At 42.4% G+C, this 17,357-nt stretch overlaps 1 protein-coding gene and 1 long non-coding RNA gene across 3 annotated transcripts in view; both read right to left on the bottom strand.

The window, feature by feature from the left end:
* Positions 1-1,605: 1,605 nt before the first annotated feature.
* The window catches only part of LOC139575970 (protein ENTREP2-like), a 164,121-nt gene continuing 148,369 nt past the window's right edge, over positions 1,606-17,357 (bottom strand). For both annotated transcript variants that reach the window (XM_071401498.1, XM_071401497.1), the window contains 7 exons: positions 16,098-16,258; positions 9,307-9,466; positions 4,108-4,174; positions 3,241-3,939; positions 2,974-3,045; positions 2,427-2,746; positions 1,606-2,277 (listed from right to left, as the gene is read on the bottom strand). In XM_071401498.1, the coding sequence (XP_071257599.1) occupies positions 2,062-2,277; positions 2,427-2,746; positions 2,974-3,045; positions 3,241-3,939; positions 4,108-4,174; positions 9,307-9,466; positions 16,098-16,258 (1,695 nt within the window). In that variant the 3' untranslated portion in view covers positions 1,606-2,061. The remainder of the gene's footprint in view (positions 2,278-2,426; positions 2,747-2,973; positions 3,046-3,240; positions 3,940-4,107; positions 4,175-9,306; positions 9,467-16,097; positions 16,259-17,357) is intronic.
* On the bottom strand, positions 14,078-16,091 carry LOC139575971 (uncharacterized). Its single transcript, XR_011675039.1, has 2 exons — positions 15,357-16,091; positions 14,078-14,928 (listed from the first exon to the last, which is right to left on the bottom strand). It is a non-coding gene; the product is annotated as an uncharacterized lncRNA (long non-coding RNA).

Raw genomic sequence — 17,357 nt, 5'->3', positions numbered from 1 at the left:
CGGTGATGAGCTTCATGCAAATTTTCTAATACATATTGATGCTCCATTAGCCGTTAGAAGATAGGTACTGTTTGGCGTAGCAGCGAATTTCCGACCAACCTTAACTGTTGTTCGGCAAAACATTTATCTTCTAAAATGTCCGCGTCAAGTTGCAGGTGGTTCGTTAGAATTTTGGAAATGCTCCGTTATTAAAATAAATGTTTTGCTCCATGAAGTATGTGTACATCGCCATCTTGTCTATTAGAAATATTCTCTCGTTGATTGAGACAGGTAGGTGCCTCCAGGGGTGAAAGTAAGGTGGTACAGAGTTCCAGCAAAATAAATAGTGGGGGTATTGGTAAAACATGAGTCTATCACAATAATTCAAACAAAATGTCAAGAAAACTGAGATGAGTAGTGCCGGAAACCCGAGACGTGGGACAGCAGTGGATGCATACATTCTAGCCTAATGACAATCACCAAATGTCATATGTCATTACACTTTTTGGTGTTTTGTGTAACAGATGTCTCTTTCCATTTACCTCTGTTTGGAGGCGGGAAATATGTTGCGAGTGGATGAATGTGCGCGGGTGCCTAGTAAAGGAGCCCTTTGAAGTGAATGTTTGAGAATCAGATGAAAACATTGACTGGTTGTGGTTATGCCACAATAAAAGGTAATATTGTACATTTTAAAAGTTAAATTATAAATCTTTAGGACTAGGCCCACAGAGATCCTATTGAATTAATAGGGATTCTATATGTACTTCTTTGATTAGGCCCATCATTTTTTGGGGTGTGCACACACAGTCCCGTACCGGAAAAAATTTCATCTAATTTCACACATGGGTCCACCCTAAAGTGCTGCATGTCACGATGACACTCACCTGTCTGGATCAATGAGAGAAAATGTTGAAAACATCTTTAAGTGACTTTCTTGAGGTTCACAATCAATTTTAGATACTTTCACATGATTTGAAAATGACGCCAGAAAAAGTATAATATATGTCCCATGACTTGAATGGGATTTGTGCCAAAAATCTTAAAAGGTTAGCATATGGAAACAGTGCCAGGGAAACTAAACCAAAGTGTGGATTGCTGTCATACCTTGTCCATAGACTGCTTACAGGGTAAGAAAACCAATATGTCATTTTGTAATTTGGATAAACTATCCCTTTAAACTTCAATTGATTTATTCAGAACATGAAAACTTAAGTGCAAAAGTCATTTTATGTACACTACGTCATCACGCACAGCATTTTATCCACTAATAAGTCAGTTTGATGGAAACACCGCTGTTGGGAAAATGTGCATATTGTTTCTATGCAGATTTTAGAATATTCACCTGAAAATCTTTTGCCAATTGGATGGCAACATATCTGATTCAGAATAGTTTGTAAAACCGCAAGATCTTGATATTTCGTAAGTTACAATGACCAAGGTTTTAAAAAATATTACACAATTTGTGTGTTTTGTACATTGATACAGTATTTTATTATTCTTTTAAACTATTCAGTTGCGCCATGCATCTTCTTTAAGTATGGACTTCTGCGCCTCTCGTGCCTCCTACAAATGTATGTAATGTTCAACTGATATACCATTGTTGAAAGAAGGAGGTCGACTACAACATAGAAAGTCATATTTTATTGTAACACTGATAAGAATTGTAACACATTGAGGTAAGTTAAATAATCCACTTTTGTAAAGTTCTCTGTCCTGCAGTGGCACACAGTATTCAGCCAATCAGAGTTAGAATCCACAAAGTCTGCAGGAGCTAGTACCATCCCAAGTCTGTCCAGTTCACAGTTTTAATACAAAGTTGTTTTGATAAAGTAGAGCACTAGTTTTTCATCATGACATCTCCATTTAGTTGGCTTACAAGTGTGTTTTACAAGGTTGAGACTGTTAAAAAAATCCCCTGAGGGAGAAAAGAACATTCTGGTGTTTTTGATATGAGAGAGAACAGAAGCCAATCCAGTCCAGACATGACTTACTGAGTTTGTTTCTGCTAATGTCTTGGCACAGTCTCACAGGGCACTATGAGATAGAGATAGGGGTTGAGTCCTTGGTGGGGAGGGAGGGCGGTCAAAGGATGGTCTCTCTACACAAAAGGCTTTGAGTGCGTTCAGAGGGTGAGGGAGAGGAGTCCAGGGGAGCAGGGGGGTTGGGAGGCCCTGGTGCTGTAGGTGGACGGCGCAGGGATGAGGAAGGGGAACTCAAGGCCCCACAGCTTTGGAGGTGCAGGTCTTCATGGGCACGCTTCCTTGGGCTGCCGATGATGCGTTGTGACTGTGTCATCACCTGTGCAAATTAACAGACACAAACAAACACATCCATCAATATCACTGACCAACAGTTTAGCCCAGAATGATCCAACAATGGTTTCATTAAGTTATCAGACCAGCTTATTTTTCATATTCATTCATACTCATGCTCATCGATAGACGTACCTGATCTATGACATTGGCACTGAATATAGCTTCCTCCATGTGTCTCTCGTCAGACTTGATGACATACTTGATGCTGTTGACCACCTGCTGGACCTCTGGAGGTAGACTGCAGCTGGTGTGCTCCAGGAATTTGGCCACCAGGATTTTGGTGTCTTTATACGTCTTGAGGTCAGCCAGAGAGTGTGGGCGCTCGTTGGAGACCGTGTGCAGGGCTCGCGGTTTGAGGCGGATGTCCACTTTCCTCCCCTCCTTCTGCTTCCTACCACTGCGGGTGCTGACTTTGGCAGTGGCGTGGAGAGGAGCTGCCACCTCTGTAGACTCTGAACACACCAAAGACACAAACATACAACAACATCCAATCAGGCGGTACTCAACATATTCAACACATTTGCACATTCTGTAGGCGAACGCTATTTTCACCTACGAGTCGCTGGTCTAAATGGATGTTTTCGCCAGAGGTATGTGTAGACTGCCAGGTTAGGTGGGGAGATGTGAAAGGCGTACATAGTAGAGAGGTGGTAAAAGGCTCTGGTGGGGTGGACGTTACCTTGCTCTGGTGAAGTCTGAGGAGAATCTTCAGGAGGAGGGTTGCTTGCAGAGGGGTAGCCACAGCTGTCACCTGCAGAGGGAGATGTTAGCCTTATGGTGAACAAGTACTTATGCTAAAGTATTTTATTTGCATTTCACCAAATGAAGTGATGCTAGCTGCCTATGTGGTCTGATTAACCCGGTTCATCTCAACAGTAATGACCGAATCTTTCCTAAACAACACATGGGGAACAATGCCGTGCCGACACAGGAACAACTCACGTACCTCCAGATATGGAGGTACAGGAGATGGGGTCGCTGGTGGAGCGTACGATGCGAGCCAGCTTGCGATACCTCCTGCCCGACCGGAGCATGCGGGGTCGCTCTGCGGGCGCTGAGGTAGAAGGGGGCTGCGAGGCCGGGCAGGAGGAAGAGGAGGATGGGGACCACACACTGAAGCACAGCCGGGAGCCACGGGGCCGGGCAGGGGGGGACGGGGAGGGGCAGGCAGGGAGGCTCTGGGCTGCTGAGGCTACCTCTACGGAGGCTGTGGCTGCGGCTGCAGAGGGGGAGGCAGAGGGCAGGGAGGGAGGAGTAGGAGGGACAGGAAGAATCAGCTGCTTCCTACTGGCTCGTTCTCTGAGGTTTGCGTGTAGCTTTGCTCCTCCCTTGGGCTCCTCGTGCTCCAGTATGTTGACGTTCTCTATGGCCCAGTCTGGAGAGCGGGGTATGGAGTCCTGGGTGTGGGAGGACTCGCTGTAGCCAGTGTAGTCGAGCCGGGCCAGGCCGCGGTGGCGGTGGGAGAAGCGGGCACTGAGCTCTAGACTGATACAGCTGCCATCAGTGGGGGCGGTGTGAAGCGTGCTATAGGGAGAGGAGTCAGAGCCCTGCACCTCCAGGGAACAGAGATCCTCTGAGGAGCAACTGTGGTCTGGAATTTCTGCCACCTCCTCTGATACCATTAGAGAGGCACTGTCCACCGAGGCTGGGACAAGACACAGGAGAGCACAAGCATCAGCTGCAACAAATTACAGTACAGGCATAGATATCAAACATGTCTCAACCCTATGGGTGAGATACCACAGCCTGTTCACACACACAGTCAAAGTAGTGTGAGGGGTGGCTGTAGTGATAGTAATTAAGCCTTCCTTACCCTGAGTACTGAGACCAGCTGTGGCGTTTCTCTCACAGAGGCTGGACTGATCAATGCTGGTAGTGACCTGCAGAGAGTAGCACATGAACAGACAGACACACACACACACACACACACATGATTAGTTCTTACAGTTAACAAAGGAGACACACATTTCCAAAGGGATAGTGAGTGAGGGAACCAAATAATTCTGCCATTAGTGAAACCCTTGTTAAAGATGAGGAACAGGTGGGAGAGGCAGAGAATCCTTTTGGAGAACATCTGTCAGAGGCTGCTGCTTCATCCCGACACATCTGGCAACCATGTGCTCAGTACCACACTCTGGCCAGGAGAGAGCTCTCTAAGCACACATCACCCACTCTACATCAGGAATTCCATTGAAATTTTAGAGGTGGTGAACTGTCACTGTAATGTGGTTTTCTTAAATAATTGAATGCTTATTATGTTATGTGTTATGTGTGCTTGCTTTCTCATCCCATCATGAAGGGTATTTCGAAATCATAGCAGTGAATATGAAAAAGGATAATCAGGGTCTTAGAAGCATGAAATGCCGTGTAGTGTCTGTAGTACATTTTAATATAAAGTATGTTCCAATACAATACCTCAGTCTTACCGTTCATAACCTGCAGTCACCTGTACAAACTGATCATTTCGGGTCCATACCTCTATTCTTGTCAACCTGCTAGAGGTGAGCGTCTAGAGTGTCTATTCAGGGGTAATCTAGATCCTTCTATTGCAGCTGCTCCCCTATGAGGCATACATCTAACAGCAGCCAGTCCCCTCAGGTGCTTTCCCTGCATCAACACTTCAAAGGCATGTACTTCAGGTGAGAAAACTCTATATTGATTTGACCTCATTCACAGAATCTTTGTTAGAAGATCATTTTCAGGAGATCTGTGCAGAGAGCTCTAAAAGATGAGGGGAAGCCTTTTGGTATTACATTTTAGAGCAAATAATATATTTTTGCTCTAAAATGTTGGTGCACAATGTCTCTTAAAATATCAAAGGGACACAAAAGGCACTCTTTTTGTGGAACGACCCAGCTTTGTTATAGATTGGATTCCTATGTCTTTGTCTCCTGTGGTTTCCCTTCACTGTCATGTAAGAGACAAGAGACCTTGTCTGTCTTAGGAGAGCCACAAAGCACCACTCAGCCCTGAACAGATAACTGCGCCAATGATTTAATGGCATTTTTTGTTAAGCTTGCATTCAATTGCACTCCCTGTTGCACACAACAAGCTTCCATCCCCCCTGTCACAAGGGGACGTATGGCTGATTTAAGATGAAATCGTCAACCCTGTTACAGTCAACCCTGTTACTATATTTGGCACTTATAGGCAATTACTATAGATTTTTTTTTAAATTTAACCTCAAGAGATAGGAAAACATGTTTTTTAGGAAGTTGAACATGTGCTCTTAATGACAATATTAAAATTAGATTAAATCAAATGTTATTTTCTTTACCAAGTTCCACTTCTCAAAAGGTACCCAATTGGTGGAATGTCCCAGCTGCATTCAATAGGAAACCAACTATATTCCTTGAAGAAGTGACATCTCACATTTTCTCCAGGTGGACAACAATAGTACCTCCATGATTGAGTTCAGAGGAAAAACAGGATGTTACATTAAACTCATTAAACTGAAATCTATACCCGCTCTGATGTTCTACCAGACAAGATGTGTCTTCTGTATCTCATCTAAATTAGACTTTTTCCATCACACCTATAGTACATTCGGAAAGTATTCAGACCCCTTGACTTTTCCCACATTTTGTTAGGTTACAGCCTTATTCTAAAATGGATTAAATAAATTGTTTTCCTCATCAATCTACACACAGTACCCCACGCAATAACCCATGACAAAACAAAAGCAGGTTTTCTGAAACTTTTGCAAATATACAGTTGAAGTCGGAAGTTTACATACACCTTAGCTAAATACATTTAAACTCAGTTTTTCGCAATTCCTGACATTTAATCCTAGTAAAAATTCCCTGTCTTAGGTCAGTTAGGATCACCACTTTATTTTAAGAATGTGAAATGTCAGAATAATAGTAGAGAGAGTGATTTATTTCAGCTTTTATTTATTTCATCACATTCCCAGTGGGTCAGAAGTTTACATACACTCAATTAGTATTTGGTAGTATTGCCTTTAAATTGTTTAACTTGGTTAAAACGTTTCAGGTAGCCTTCCACAAGCTTCCCACAATAAGTTGTGTGAATTTTGCCCCATTCCTCCTGACAGAGCTGGTGAAACTGAGTCAGGTTTGTAGGCCTCCTTGCTCGCACACGCTTTTTCAGTTCTGCCCACAGATTTTCTATAGAATTGAGGTCAGGGCTTTGTGATTGCCACTCCAATATCTTGACTTTATTGTCCTTAAGCCATTTTGCCACAACTTTGGAAGTATGCTTGGGGTCATTGTCCATTTGGAAAACCCATTTGCGACCAAGCTTTAACTTCCTGACTGATGTCTTGAAATGTTGTTTCAATATATCCACGTAATTTACCCTCCTCATGAAGCCATCTATTTTGTGAAGTGCACCAGTCCCTCCTGCAGCAAAGCACCCTCACAACATGATGCTGCCACCCCCGTGCTTCACAGTTGGGATGGTGTTCTTCGGCTTGCAAGCCTCCCCCTTTTTCCTCCAAACACAACGATGGTCATTATGGCCAAACAGTTATATTTTTGTTTCATCAGACCAGAGAACATTTCTCCAAAAAGTATGATCTTTGTCCCCATGTGCAGTTGCAACCCGTAGTCTGTTTTTTTTATGGCGGTTTTGGAGCAGTGGCTTCTTCCTTGCTGAGCGGCCTTTCAGGTTATGTCGATATAGGACTCGTTTTACTGTGGATCTAGATACTTTGTACCTTTTTCTTCACAGATGAACGTGGTACGTTCATGCATTTGGAAATTGCTCCCAAGGATGAACCAGACTTGTGGAGGTCTAGAATTGTTTTTCTGATGTCTTGGCTGATTTCTTTTGATTTTCCCATGATGTCAAGAAAAGAGGCACTGAGTTTGAAGGTAGGCCTTGAAATACATCCAGAGGTACACCTCCAAGTGACTCAAATGATGTCAATTAGCCTATCAGAAGCCATGACATAATTTTCTGGAATTTTCCAAGCTGTTTAAAGGCACAGTCAACTTAGTGTATGTAAACTTCTGACCCACTGGAATTGTGATACAGTGAATTATAAGTGAAATAATCTGTCTGTAAACAATTGTTGGAAAAATGACTTGTGTCATGCACAAAGTAGATGTCCTAACCGACTTGCCAAAACTATAGTTTGTTATTAACAAGAAATGTGTGGAGTGGTTGAAAAACGAGTTTTAATGACTCCAACCTAAGTGTATGTAAACGTTCGACTTCAACTGTATAAAAAAAAAACATATACCTTATTTACATAAGTATTCAGACCTTTTGCTATGAGACTAGAAATTGAGCTCAGGTGCATCCTGTTTCCATTGATCATCCTTGAGATGTTTCAACAACTTGATTGGAGTCCACCTGTGGTAAATTCAATTGATTGGACATGATTTGGAAAGGCACACACCGGTCTATATAAGGTCCAACAGTGGACAGTGCATGTCAGAGAATAAAACAAGCCCTGAGGTCGAAGGAGATGTCTGTAGAGCTCCGAGACAGGATTGTGTCGAGGCACCAATCTGGGGTAGGGTACCAACAAAAATCTTCAGCATTGAAGGTCCCCAAGAACACAGTGGCCTCCATCATTCTTAAATGGAAGAAGTTTGGAACCACCAAGACTCTTAGAGCTGGCCGCCCGGCCAAACTGAGCAATCAGGGGAGAAAGGCCTTGGTCAGGGAGGCGACCAAGAACCCGATGGTCACTCTGACAGCTCTCCAGAGTTCCTCTGTTGAGATGGGGAACCTTCTAGAGGACAACCATCTCTACCCATCTCTGCAGCACTCCACCAATAAGGCCTTCATGGTAGAGTGGCCAAACGGAAGCTACTCCTCAGTAAAAGGCACATGACAGGCACCTAAAGACTCTCAGACCATGAAAAATGAGATTCTCTGGTCTGATGAAACCACGATTGAACACTTTTGCCTGAATGTCAAGCGTGACATCTGGAGGAAAACTGGCACCATCCCAACGGTGAAGCATGGTGGTGGCAGCATCATACTGTGGGGATGTTTTTCAGAGGCAGGGACTGGGAGACTAGTCAGGATGAAGGGAAAGATGAACGGAGCAAAGTACAGAGACATCCTTGATGAAAACCTGCTCCAGAGCGCTCAGGATCTCAGACTGGGGCGAAGGTTCACCTTCCAACAGGACAACGACCCTAAGCACACAGCCAAGACAATGCAGGAGTGGCTTCGGGACAAGTCTCTGAATGTACTTGAAGGTCCCAGCCAGATCCCTGCAAATACCTGAAAATAGCTGTGCAGCGACTCTCCCCATCCAACCCGGAAAAAGCTTGAGAGGATCTGCAGAGAAGAATGGGAAAAACTCCCCAAATACAGGTGTGCCAAGCTTGTAGCGTCATACCCAAGAAGACTCGAGGCTGTAATCGCTGCCAAAGGTTCTTCAACAAAGTACTGAGTAAAGGGTCTGAATACTTATATAAATGAATGTGATATTACAGTTTTTTATTTTTAATACATTTGCAAAAAAATCTAAAAACCTGTTTTTTCTTTGTTATTATGGGGTATTGTGTGTAGATTTATGAGGGGGGGAAACTATTTCATCCAATTTAGAATAAGGCTGAAACGTAACAAAATATGGAAAAAGTCAAGGGGTCTGAATACTTTCTGAATGCACTGTATGTGTGTGCTGCTGTCTTATGAGGTCAGCAGTGAATTGGGTCATCTGCATAAGGAAATGTTACACGTCTTTATTATCTCTCTTTTATTAGAGCCTGTGGCAGTTATTTACACAGAGAGAGAGGAGCATAAAATCCTCTCACCTCACTAATCCTCAACCCAAATAGAAACTTCAACTGAGTCTCTAACTAGCTAGCTTCTCTCTGTGTACTTCTCCTTCTCTCTTTGTGATCTCATACAACAACTTCTTCTGAAGTCAAAATGCCTTTCTTAGCATCCTCCTTTGTAGTTGTGTTCTTACAATGTGCATTTAAACAGTGAGAGGGGTTCTAAACTACTCTAACTGTGAATAGAGAACGTGTAATGTTAGAAAGAGGCTGGTCTTTTATGGGGGCAGGATGGTAGTGATACTCACCTGACTGGCAGGGGTCTGCCCCATCCCCATCCCCATCCCCAGCCCCACCACAGACTCATATGACGGGGGCAACTCAGAGGGGTAGAGTGTCCCAGGGCTGTTGATGGGCACTCCATAGATGGTGCTGAACGGGGAGTGTGGAAAGTCCAGGTGTAGACTTCTGAATGTGAGAAACATTAGGGAGGAAAGGTGTGAGGAGAAATAATAATAATACCCTCTTCTTCCTCAATCCAGCAACACTTCATTTTAGAGTAAACAAACACATTCAATTGGTTGAGAGGCACATTGTTTTTCATGTGGTGTTAATTAAACATTTCTCACCCATGCAAGAGCCATCTTTTTAATTAAAACCCATTCTCCTGTGAAGTGGCAGAGTATAAAATACAACTTGAGTGTCTGAATTAATCATCCAGCGCATGATGATGTCATGACATGTTTCTGCCCTCAGCTAGGGGACTCTATAAAGGCTTCCTCTGCATGTTTCTATTTACAGCCTAACTGACAAGGACACATGGCATCTAGCCAAGCAGCTGGATCAGCATGCCTTCAAAGATGTGGAAATGGAACTGACTCTCCTATACCAAGTGGAAGGAGATCAATGGCACATTTATACAAGGCCATGGATGTTACTTTACCAGTGGTCCTTAACAAAGCACTACAACATTCTGAGTCTGTACTGAGCATTGTGAGTGGCTTGGCTCAAGGGCTCCACAGAATTTGTGTTAAAGGCTCAACAAAGCTTTCTTAGTGTCCAGCAAGCTTTCTCTACCCTTAACCATGTTCTGAACACCTCCAAAACAAAGGTCATGTGGTTTGGTATGAAGAATGCCACTATCCCCACAGGTGTGATTACTACCTCTGATGGTTTAGAGCTTGAGGTAGTCACCTCATACAAGTACTTGGGAGTATGGCTAGACGGTACACTGTCCTTCTCTCAGCACATATCAAAGCTGCAGGCTAAAGTAAAATCTAGACTTGGTTTCCTCTATCGTATTCGCTCCTCTTTCACCCCAGCTGCCAAACTAACCCTGATTCAGATGATCATCCTACCCATGCTAGATTTTGGAGACATAATTTATAGATCGGCAAGTCAGGGTGCTCTCGAGCGACTAGATGTTCTTTACTATTCAGCCATCAGATTTGCAACAAATACTCAAACGGGACAGTTTTATTCAAAGACTCAATCATGGACACTGTGGCTGCTTTGTGTGATGTATTGTTGTCTTTACCTTCTTTTCCTTTGTGCTGTTGTCTGTACCCAATAATGTTTGTACCATGTTTTGTGCTACTACCATGTTGTGTTGCTACCATGTTGTTATGTTGTGTTGCTACCATGCTGTGTTGTCATGTGCTGCTGCCTTGCTATGTTGTTGTCTTAGGTCTCTCTTTATGTAGTGTTGTGTTGTCTCTCTTGTCGTGATGTGTGTTTTGTCCTATATTTATATTGTATTTATTTTACATTTTAAAATCCCCGCACCCGTCCCTGCAGGAGGCCTTTTCCCTTTTGGTAGGCCGTTATTGTAAATAAGAATTTGTTCTTAACTGACTTGCCTAGTTAAATAAAGTTTAAATAAATAAAAAATTAAAATACATGTCTAGGATCAAACTTGCTCTAGCCACTTACAATATATATATTTAATAAAACATATGTGTTTAGTTTAAACTCTGCCATCAATCACTAAAATAAAATAAATAAAATACGAGGATAAAACCAAATAATCAAGCTAGGAGTTGTATCAAACCTAGCCTCATCATCTTCCCTAAAACGGGAAGCCTGGGGAAGTTCCATGGCAAAAATGAGCTAAAGAGGGGTGGGAACCAGGTGTAAATCACGGTGCAAAACACGCCTACACGGGCGCCCGGGTGAGATTAATCAAACCCCCTCAGTGCGTGAAGACAAAAAAAATCTATAAAACAAGCACTGGGTGGTGACAAAACATTTTAGAACGTTTGCAGCACCCTGCTTTTTACAGCATTTCTCTGTTGTTTCGAGACGAGATAAAGCTGCAGCAAGAGAGGAGAAATGGTCTACAATGTTGGCCATTTCAATATTTCTTATTTTGAAGTTTCTGGAGTGATATTTGGGTGTGCAGGCTTGCATGAGCCCCGGGACAAGAAGTAGCTAGTCACAATGAGGTTCACTTTGACAAAAGTCAGTTAACCTTGTAAGCTACCTAGGTATAACTAGCTACAGTTACCTACTAGCTAGTTCAATTTCTCTCAGGATTATAAAGGCAACAAAATGTTAATAAAAAAAGCATATTATTGACCTAAAGGGTTAGCTGTGTTAGCCCAATATCTAACTTATTCAGGGTCAGTGATACATAAAGCAACCATAGTACTGTCTATCTCCCTCCATCTCAACTCTGGACCTCAAAGCCAATTCCACTGCTTTTACTGCTTTCATTGTTCCCCTTTAATCAGGGACTAATTTAGACCTAGGACACCAGGTGGATGCAATTAGTTATCAGGTAGAAGAGAAAACCAGCACTCCGGACCTCGTAGGGTAAGAGTTGAATACGCCTGGTCTGTCTACTATGGGAACAACGGCTACCTTATTGCAAGCAACATTGCTAAAATGAATAAAATAAAATGAACCTCAAAATATGTTACCTCTAATGCTCATATCCTGTAACCTAATTGTCATCGCCTTACTTTCATACTGCACCTAAATTACAAGGGTTGGATTTTTACAATTTTGTCAGCACTCAACCTGGTCTCAAAGCATTTTGTATTATTTTGTACGTAAATCCGTGATTCATCATTTAGTATGTTGTGTTACGTTTAGTATGGTATTCATTTGTGGATTTCCATCACCCATTTCGTATGATATGTTATGAATTACAATTCATATTATATGTATAAAATTTGCAAAATGTACAATATGTTACAAATTTGCAAAATGTATCATATGTTATGAATTCTAGTTAGGTGGCTAACGTTAGCTAGGCTAGGGGTTAAGGTTAGGAGTTAGCGTTAAGGTCAGTGCTTAATTTGAGCCGGAACAGGATCTGGCACCTCTCCGTTCCTCTTTCCGGAACCTATTTGGACAGATCCGGTACCTCTTGTGGCATGAAAAATAAGTGTAACTTTTAGCAATGTAAAAATTCTAATAAAAGCGATCAAAGTTCATTTGAGTTGCCTCTTCGTTAATTGTCCTGCTTTAATTGTTTTTCCACAATTCATTTTTTCCCATAGGGGATTTTAGAAACAGTTCAAATAAGGGCTGTGTTTCGTGTAGGCTTACCCAGGCGTGACATTTTGATAACTGTGTAAATCTCTCTAGGACAAGGTGACTTTTTTATTTATAATATTTTTTTACCCCTTTTTCTCCCCAATTTCGCATTATCCAATTGGTAGTTACAGTCTTTCCCATCGCTGCAACTCCCGTACGGACTCGGGAGAGGTGGAGGTAGAGAGCCATGCGTCCTCCGAAACACGACCCAAGTCGCACTGCATCTTGACACACTGCCCACTTAACCCGGAAGCAAGTCGCACCAATGTATCGGAGGAAACACTGTGCAACTGGTGACTGAAGTCAGCGTGCATGCGCCCAGCCCGCCACAGGAGTCGCTAGAGTGCGATGGGTAAAGGACATCCGGGCTGACCAAACCATCTCCAGACGATGCTGGGCCAATTGTGTGCCGCCTCATGTGTCTCCAAGTTGCGGCCAGTTGCGACACATCCTGGGATCAAACCAGGGTCTGTAGTGACGCCTCTAGCACTGCGATGCAGTGCCTTAGACCGCTGCGCCACTCGGGAGGCCCCTGACAGTTGACTTTTATCAATATATTCGCCTGCATTTACTCCCCAAAAATGAAATGCTAATTAGCTGCTAATGTGGCTATCATAAAGAACTACAAATACCATGATCTGGTCGAGACAGCTGAATCGAGGCAAAGGTAATAATATCTGGATTAACTATCTAATGTTAGCTAAATTTAGTCATGAATAAATTGGCTAAATGTTTTTAAATTAATAATTTTGTGAACTGGCTAAAGCAAGTTTTAAATTGACACAAAATGGCTTAAGTACAACAAAGTCAAGGTATTGGAGTGGACATCACAAAGCCCTGACCTCAATCCTATAGAAAATGTGTGGTCAGAACTGAAAAAGCTTGTGCGAGCAAGGAGGCCTACAAACCTGACTCAGTTACACCAGCTCTGTCAGGAGGAATGGGCCAGCCAAAATTCACTCAACTTATTGTGGGAAGCTTGTGGAAGGCTACCCGAAATGTTCGACCCAAGTTAAACAATTTAAAGGCAATGCTACCAAATACTAATTGAGTGTATGTAAACTTCTGACCCACTGGGAATGTGATGAAAGAAATAAAAGCTGAAATAAATCACTCTACTATTATTCTGACATTTCAAATTCTTAAAATAAAGTGGTGATCCTAACTGACCTAAGACAGGGACTTTTTACAAGGATTAAATGTCAGGAATTGTGAAAAACTGAGTTGAAATGTATTTGGCTAAGGTGTATGTAAACTTCTGACTTCAACTGTATATATTGTCTACTAGTATCGTTTTAAATTGAGAACATATAGCTCAACATGTAAACCATGTGAGAGTTTTGCTATTCTCTGCTTCAGGTGACAGATCCCCATAAGGCCAGTGATGCATGCCATATGATAAACTGCAAAATGGATTCAGATAGCTGATATACTGAGAGAGTGACAGTTAAATAAAACAGATTGGAGATCTTACAAGTAGACAAAAAGGAAATGTTAATTTGAGAACACAACACAGAAACACAGACAGAGACAGAACCCCTTCTCTTCTTTATTACAGGATTGTGATTAATCAACATTGACACTAGTTCATTTTGAATAATATTTTAACAATTAAAACAAGTTAAACACTTCATCACTACAAAATGTACAAATAAGCTAACTCTTATGTAAAGATTAGACATCTTAGTCAAAACAACAATAGAAAATTGAGTGGTAATAACAAGTAGGCTATTATTACTAAAGCATCATTTCAGGTGAACAAAACTCCATGCCAGCGGTGACTAACCTTGCTCCATTGATCCCTGATCTACTGGGTGAGCAGACTTCTATTCCAGCCCAGCAATAGCACACTTGATTATCAACTCATTAGGTTTGATAAGTTGAATCAGGTGTGTTATTTCTGGGCTGAAACAGAACCCTGCACACCTAGCAGACCTCCAGCCTTCTCCAATTGTAATAGGTTTACACATTGTGTGTGATGTTCAACTGTTTTTGTATACAACATGTGCTAACATATGTAACATATGTAGGCCTACACATATAACCAGGGCATATAGGTAGGCCTACCTATGTTAGCAAAAGTTATATACAAAAATACCGCTGGTATACACAGTTACTGTGTGAGAAGATGTTAAAGTTAGCCATTGTTATGTATATGTGGGCTGAAAAGTACCAGTGGCCTGGCTTTGGCCCCAAGTGAGAGCAGGTCCACCGGAGTCATGGCCCAGACACGGGTGCCTTCCCACGTAGATGGAAACAAAAAGTCTGAGCCTTTTAGGTAAAACACTGGGGTAAATCCTTTATGGAAATGCACCATTAGTCTCTTGGGACATTCATTGGGACCTCTCTCTTCATCTGCAAACACAGGCTTTCACAACTTTCCATATCTGAGGACAGAAATCATCACAATGAAACAGGCTTCATTATACTGAAATTAGTCAGCACTGAACATTATGTTGTTATTATCTCTCTGTCCCCAGTTTTTCTTTCTTGGGACTGGAGAATATTTTCATAATGTCCTCCCACAAAGTTACCTGCCCTGTCCAGTAGCCTACACTCTCCCTTTACTGACAGCTAGAGCTGCAATTGCAGTCTCTTCCTAACCTGTTATCAACAAATGCATTTGGAGATTGTTTTAAATTACAATGATTATATCAAGATACTGTAGTTAGCTAATAGAAAGTTATCTAGATAATGACATTTAATTCACTTAGCTAAACAGTGTGTAAAGTTAGCTTGCTAGCTAGCAGCTCAGTTGAGTTAGCCTACTAGAAGTGTAATACATAGTTTAACATTTCAAAATATATTTACTTACTTGAATAGGTTCTCCCACTGCCTCTGTTTTTTGAGCCCTTATTTTTTATAATAATCTTCAAGATTTTTCGGTGGTAGCAAAGCGTAGCCAGCAGCAATATAGACGAATGGAGACAAGGTAAAAAGTGTGTTTGTCGACAGAGCAGTTTAGAACGTGTTGTGACATTTGACTTAACCAGCGTAATCCACTTTCAATTTTAACAAATATAAATCGCAGACTGTCAGCCACACTTGATCATTTGAAAACGTGCACTTGAAACTAGCAAACGCAACAACTCTCTACAAAATGTATCCTACCCGGACTGAAAACAGTGGCACACATAACCCCTCCTACAGGTGTGTGGGGGAGGGTTCTTGAAATGTAACAGCCAATCAAAATCTTGCGGAACCGTTCAAACCATTTTTGCAATACAAAATTATCCAGGCATGCCAACAACATGATTTTGGAGGCATGGCAACGCAAGACTATATCAAACCCAGTGTGACAGGTGCCAAAGGAATTGCTACAGCCAGTCATTCAAACAGGCATGTTGCTATGTTGGTCAGCCAGGTTGTTAGGAGGTTGTTAGGAGGTCAGAGTGTTGTGCTGCAGCCAGTACATCTGTACATCTATCACCCAAGTGCAGGTGTTGTGTTGTGTTGTTTTGCTGTAGTGCCTCAGTTTGCCCATCACCGGGGTCAAGGTGTTGTGTTGTGGTATGTTGTGTTTGTTCTGTTGTGTTGTGATGTTGTGTTGCGATACCTCTGTCCGTCCATCACCGGGGTGCAGGTGTACTCCGGGGGGTAGTAGGGTGGTGGAGGGATGGGTGGGATGAACTCGTCAAAGTCAAGGGTCTGGTGCAGGATGGTGCCGCGGGGAGTCATGCAGTCAGCGCTCAGGGCTCGAGCTCTGTGTGGCATGAACTGAAACAGACAGACAGATAGAGAGAGACACAAACCCAGCTTTTATTTCAAAGACAGGAAACTGCTGTCTATTTGTCTCATTTTGAAAGCTTTATACTGGGACCATTGAACGTGTTAATTTCAACAACATTCTGTAGAAAAACGGCATCTAGAATAAGGTTATCTAGCTGACACAATTCTGTTTGTTTTTTGGAGACTTGGACAAAGGAACTATGCAGTAGCATGCGTCATTATCGGTGGCAAAGTCGTTAATGGCAGTGCTAATAAAGCCAGACACAATGGAGCAGTGGGAGGAAAAAAACGCTGGCTGGATCAATACATGTCAAGTGAAGGAAGCCTGGCCTGGCCTGGCCAACACGTTGTGCATTGAGTCAGTCAGGCTTTAGTAGGCAGCTAGCTTTGTTCCTGGGAGCTGAAATCTTTCCTTGTGAAATGGGAATGAAGCCAGATTGAGAGGGGCTCTGTGAGTGTACTGGGAATAGGAGGAGACAGGTCCTTTGTCATTCACCCTCCTGTGACCTTACGGCTGTACAGGCCAGTTTAATCTCTCCTGGTCTGTGTTTTTAAAACAGTGGCGTGTCTCACATTCCTCCTGCTCCCAACCAGACGGCGATGTGCCATTGAGAAGTTCCCATTCAGGACGCACTTGAGTTCAGCTTGTCTACTTTGAAGTTCAAATCTGACTTTGAGAAATGTGCCCATCTGTTGCTTTGCGTCTGCCATCAATCATGTGTCATACAAGAAGAGCATAGAAAGTTTACATAGATATATTCATTATCAGTCAAGGACAAAGACATGAAAAGCTCTCATTGAAATTCTGACTGAATAGTAAAACCTTGCTCTTACCAACTAAATGACTGTGACCTGTATCATTTTAGGTTACAAAAAGTATTGTTTTTGCATTTTCTTCTAGCCACAAAAGATGAAGAAACTGAACCAGGTGCAAAATCAAACATATTGTCCTGCTCTTAAGCTTATGGTCCTGTAGCTCATTGTGCCTGTGCGGTGACTGTGTAGCTGGGATCACTAGTGATGTCTTGCATTGCCACCCTGTGCTCTGAGATGAAACGAATCCTCTACTGGCAGCCTCCACTCTAGC

The sequence above is a fragment of the Salvelinus alpinus genome, chromosome 5 (assembly GCF_045679555.1).
Source record: "Salvelinus alpinus chromosome 5, SLU_Salpinus.1, whole genome shotgun sequence".
NCBI classification, from domain to species: domain Eukaryota; kingdom Metazoa; phylum Chordata; class Actinopteri; order Salmoniformes; family Salmonidae; genus Salvelinus; species Salvelinus alpinus.
The sequence above is the reverse complement of the archived record's forward strand: the minus strand, read 5'-3'. Positions and strand labels throughout refer to the sequence as shown.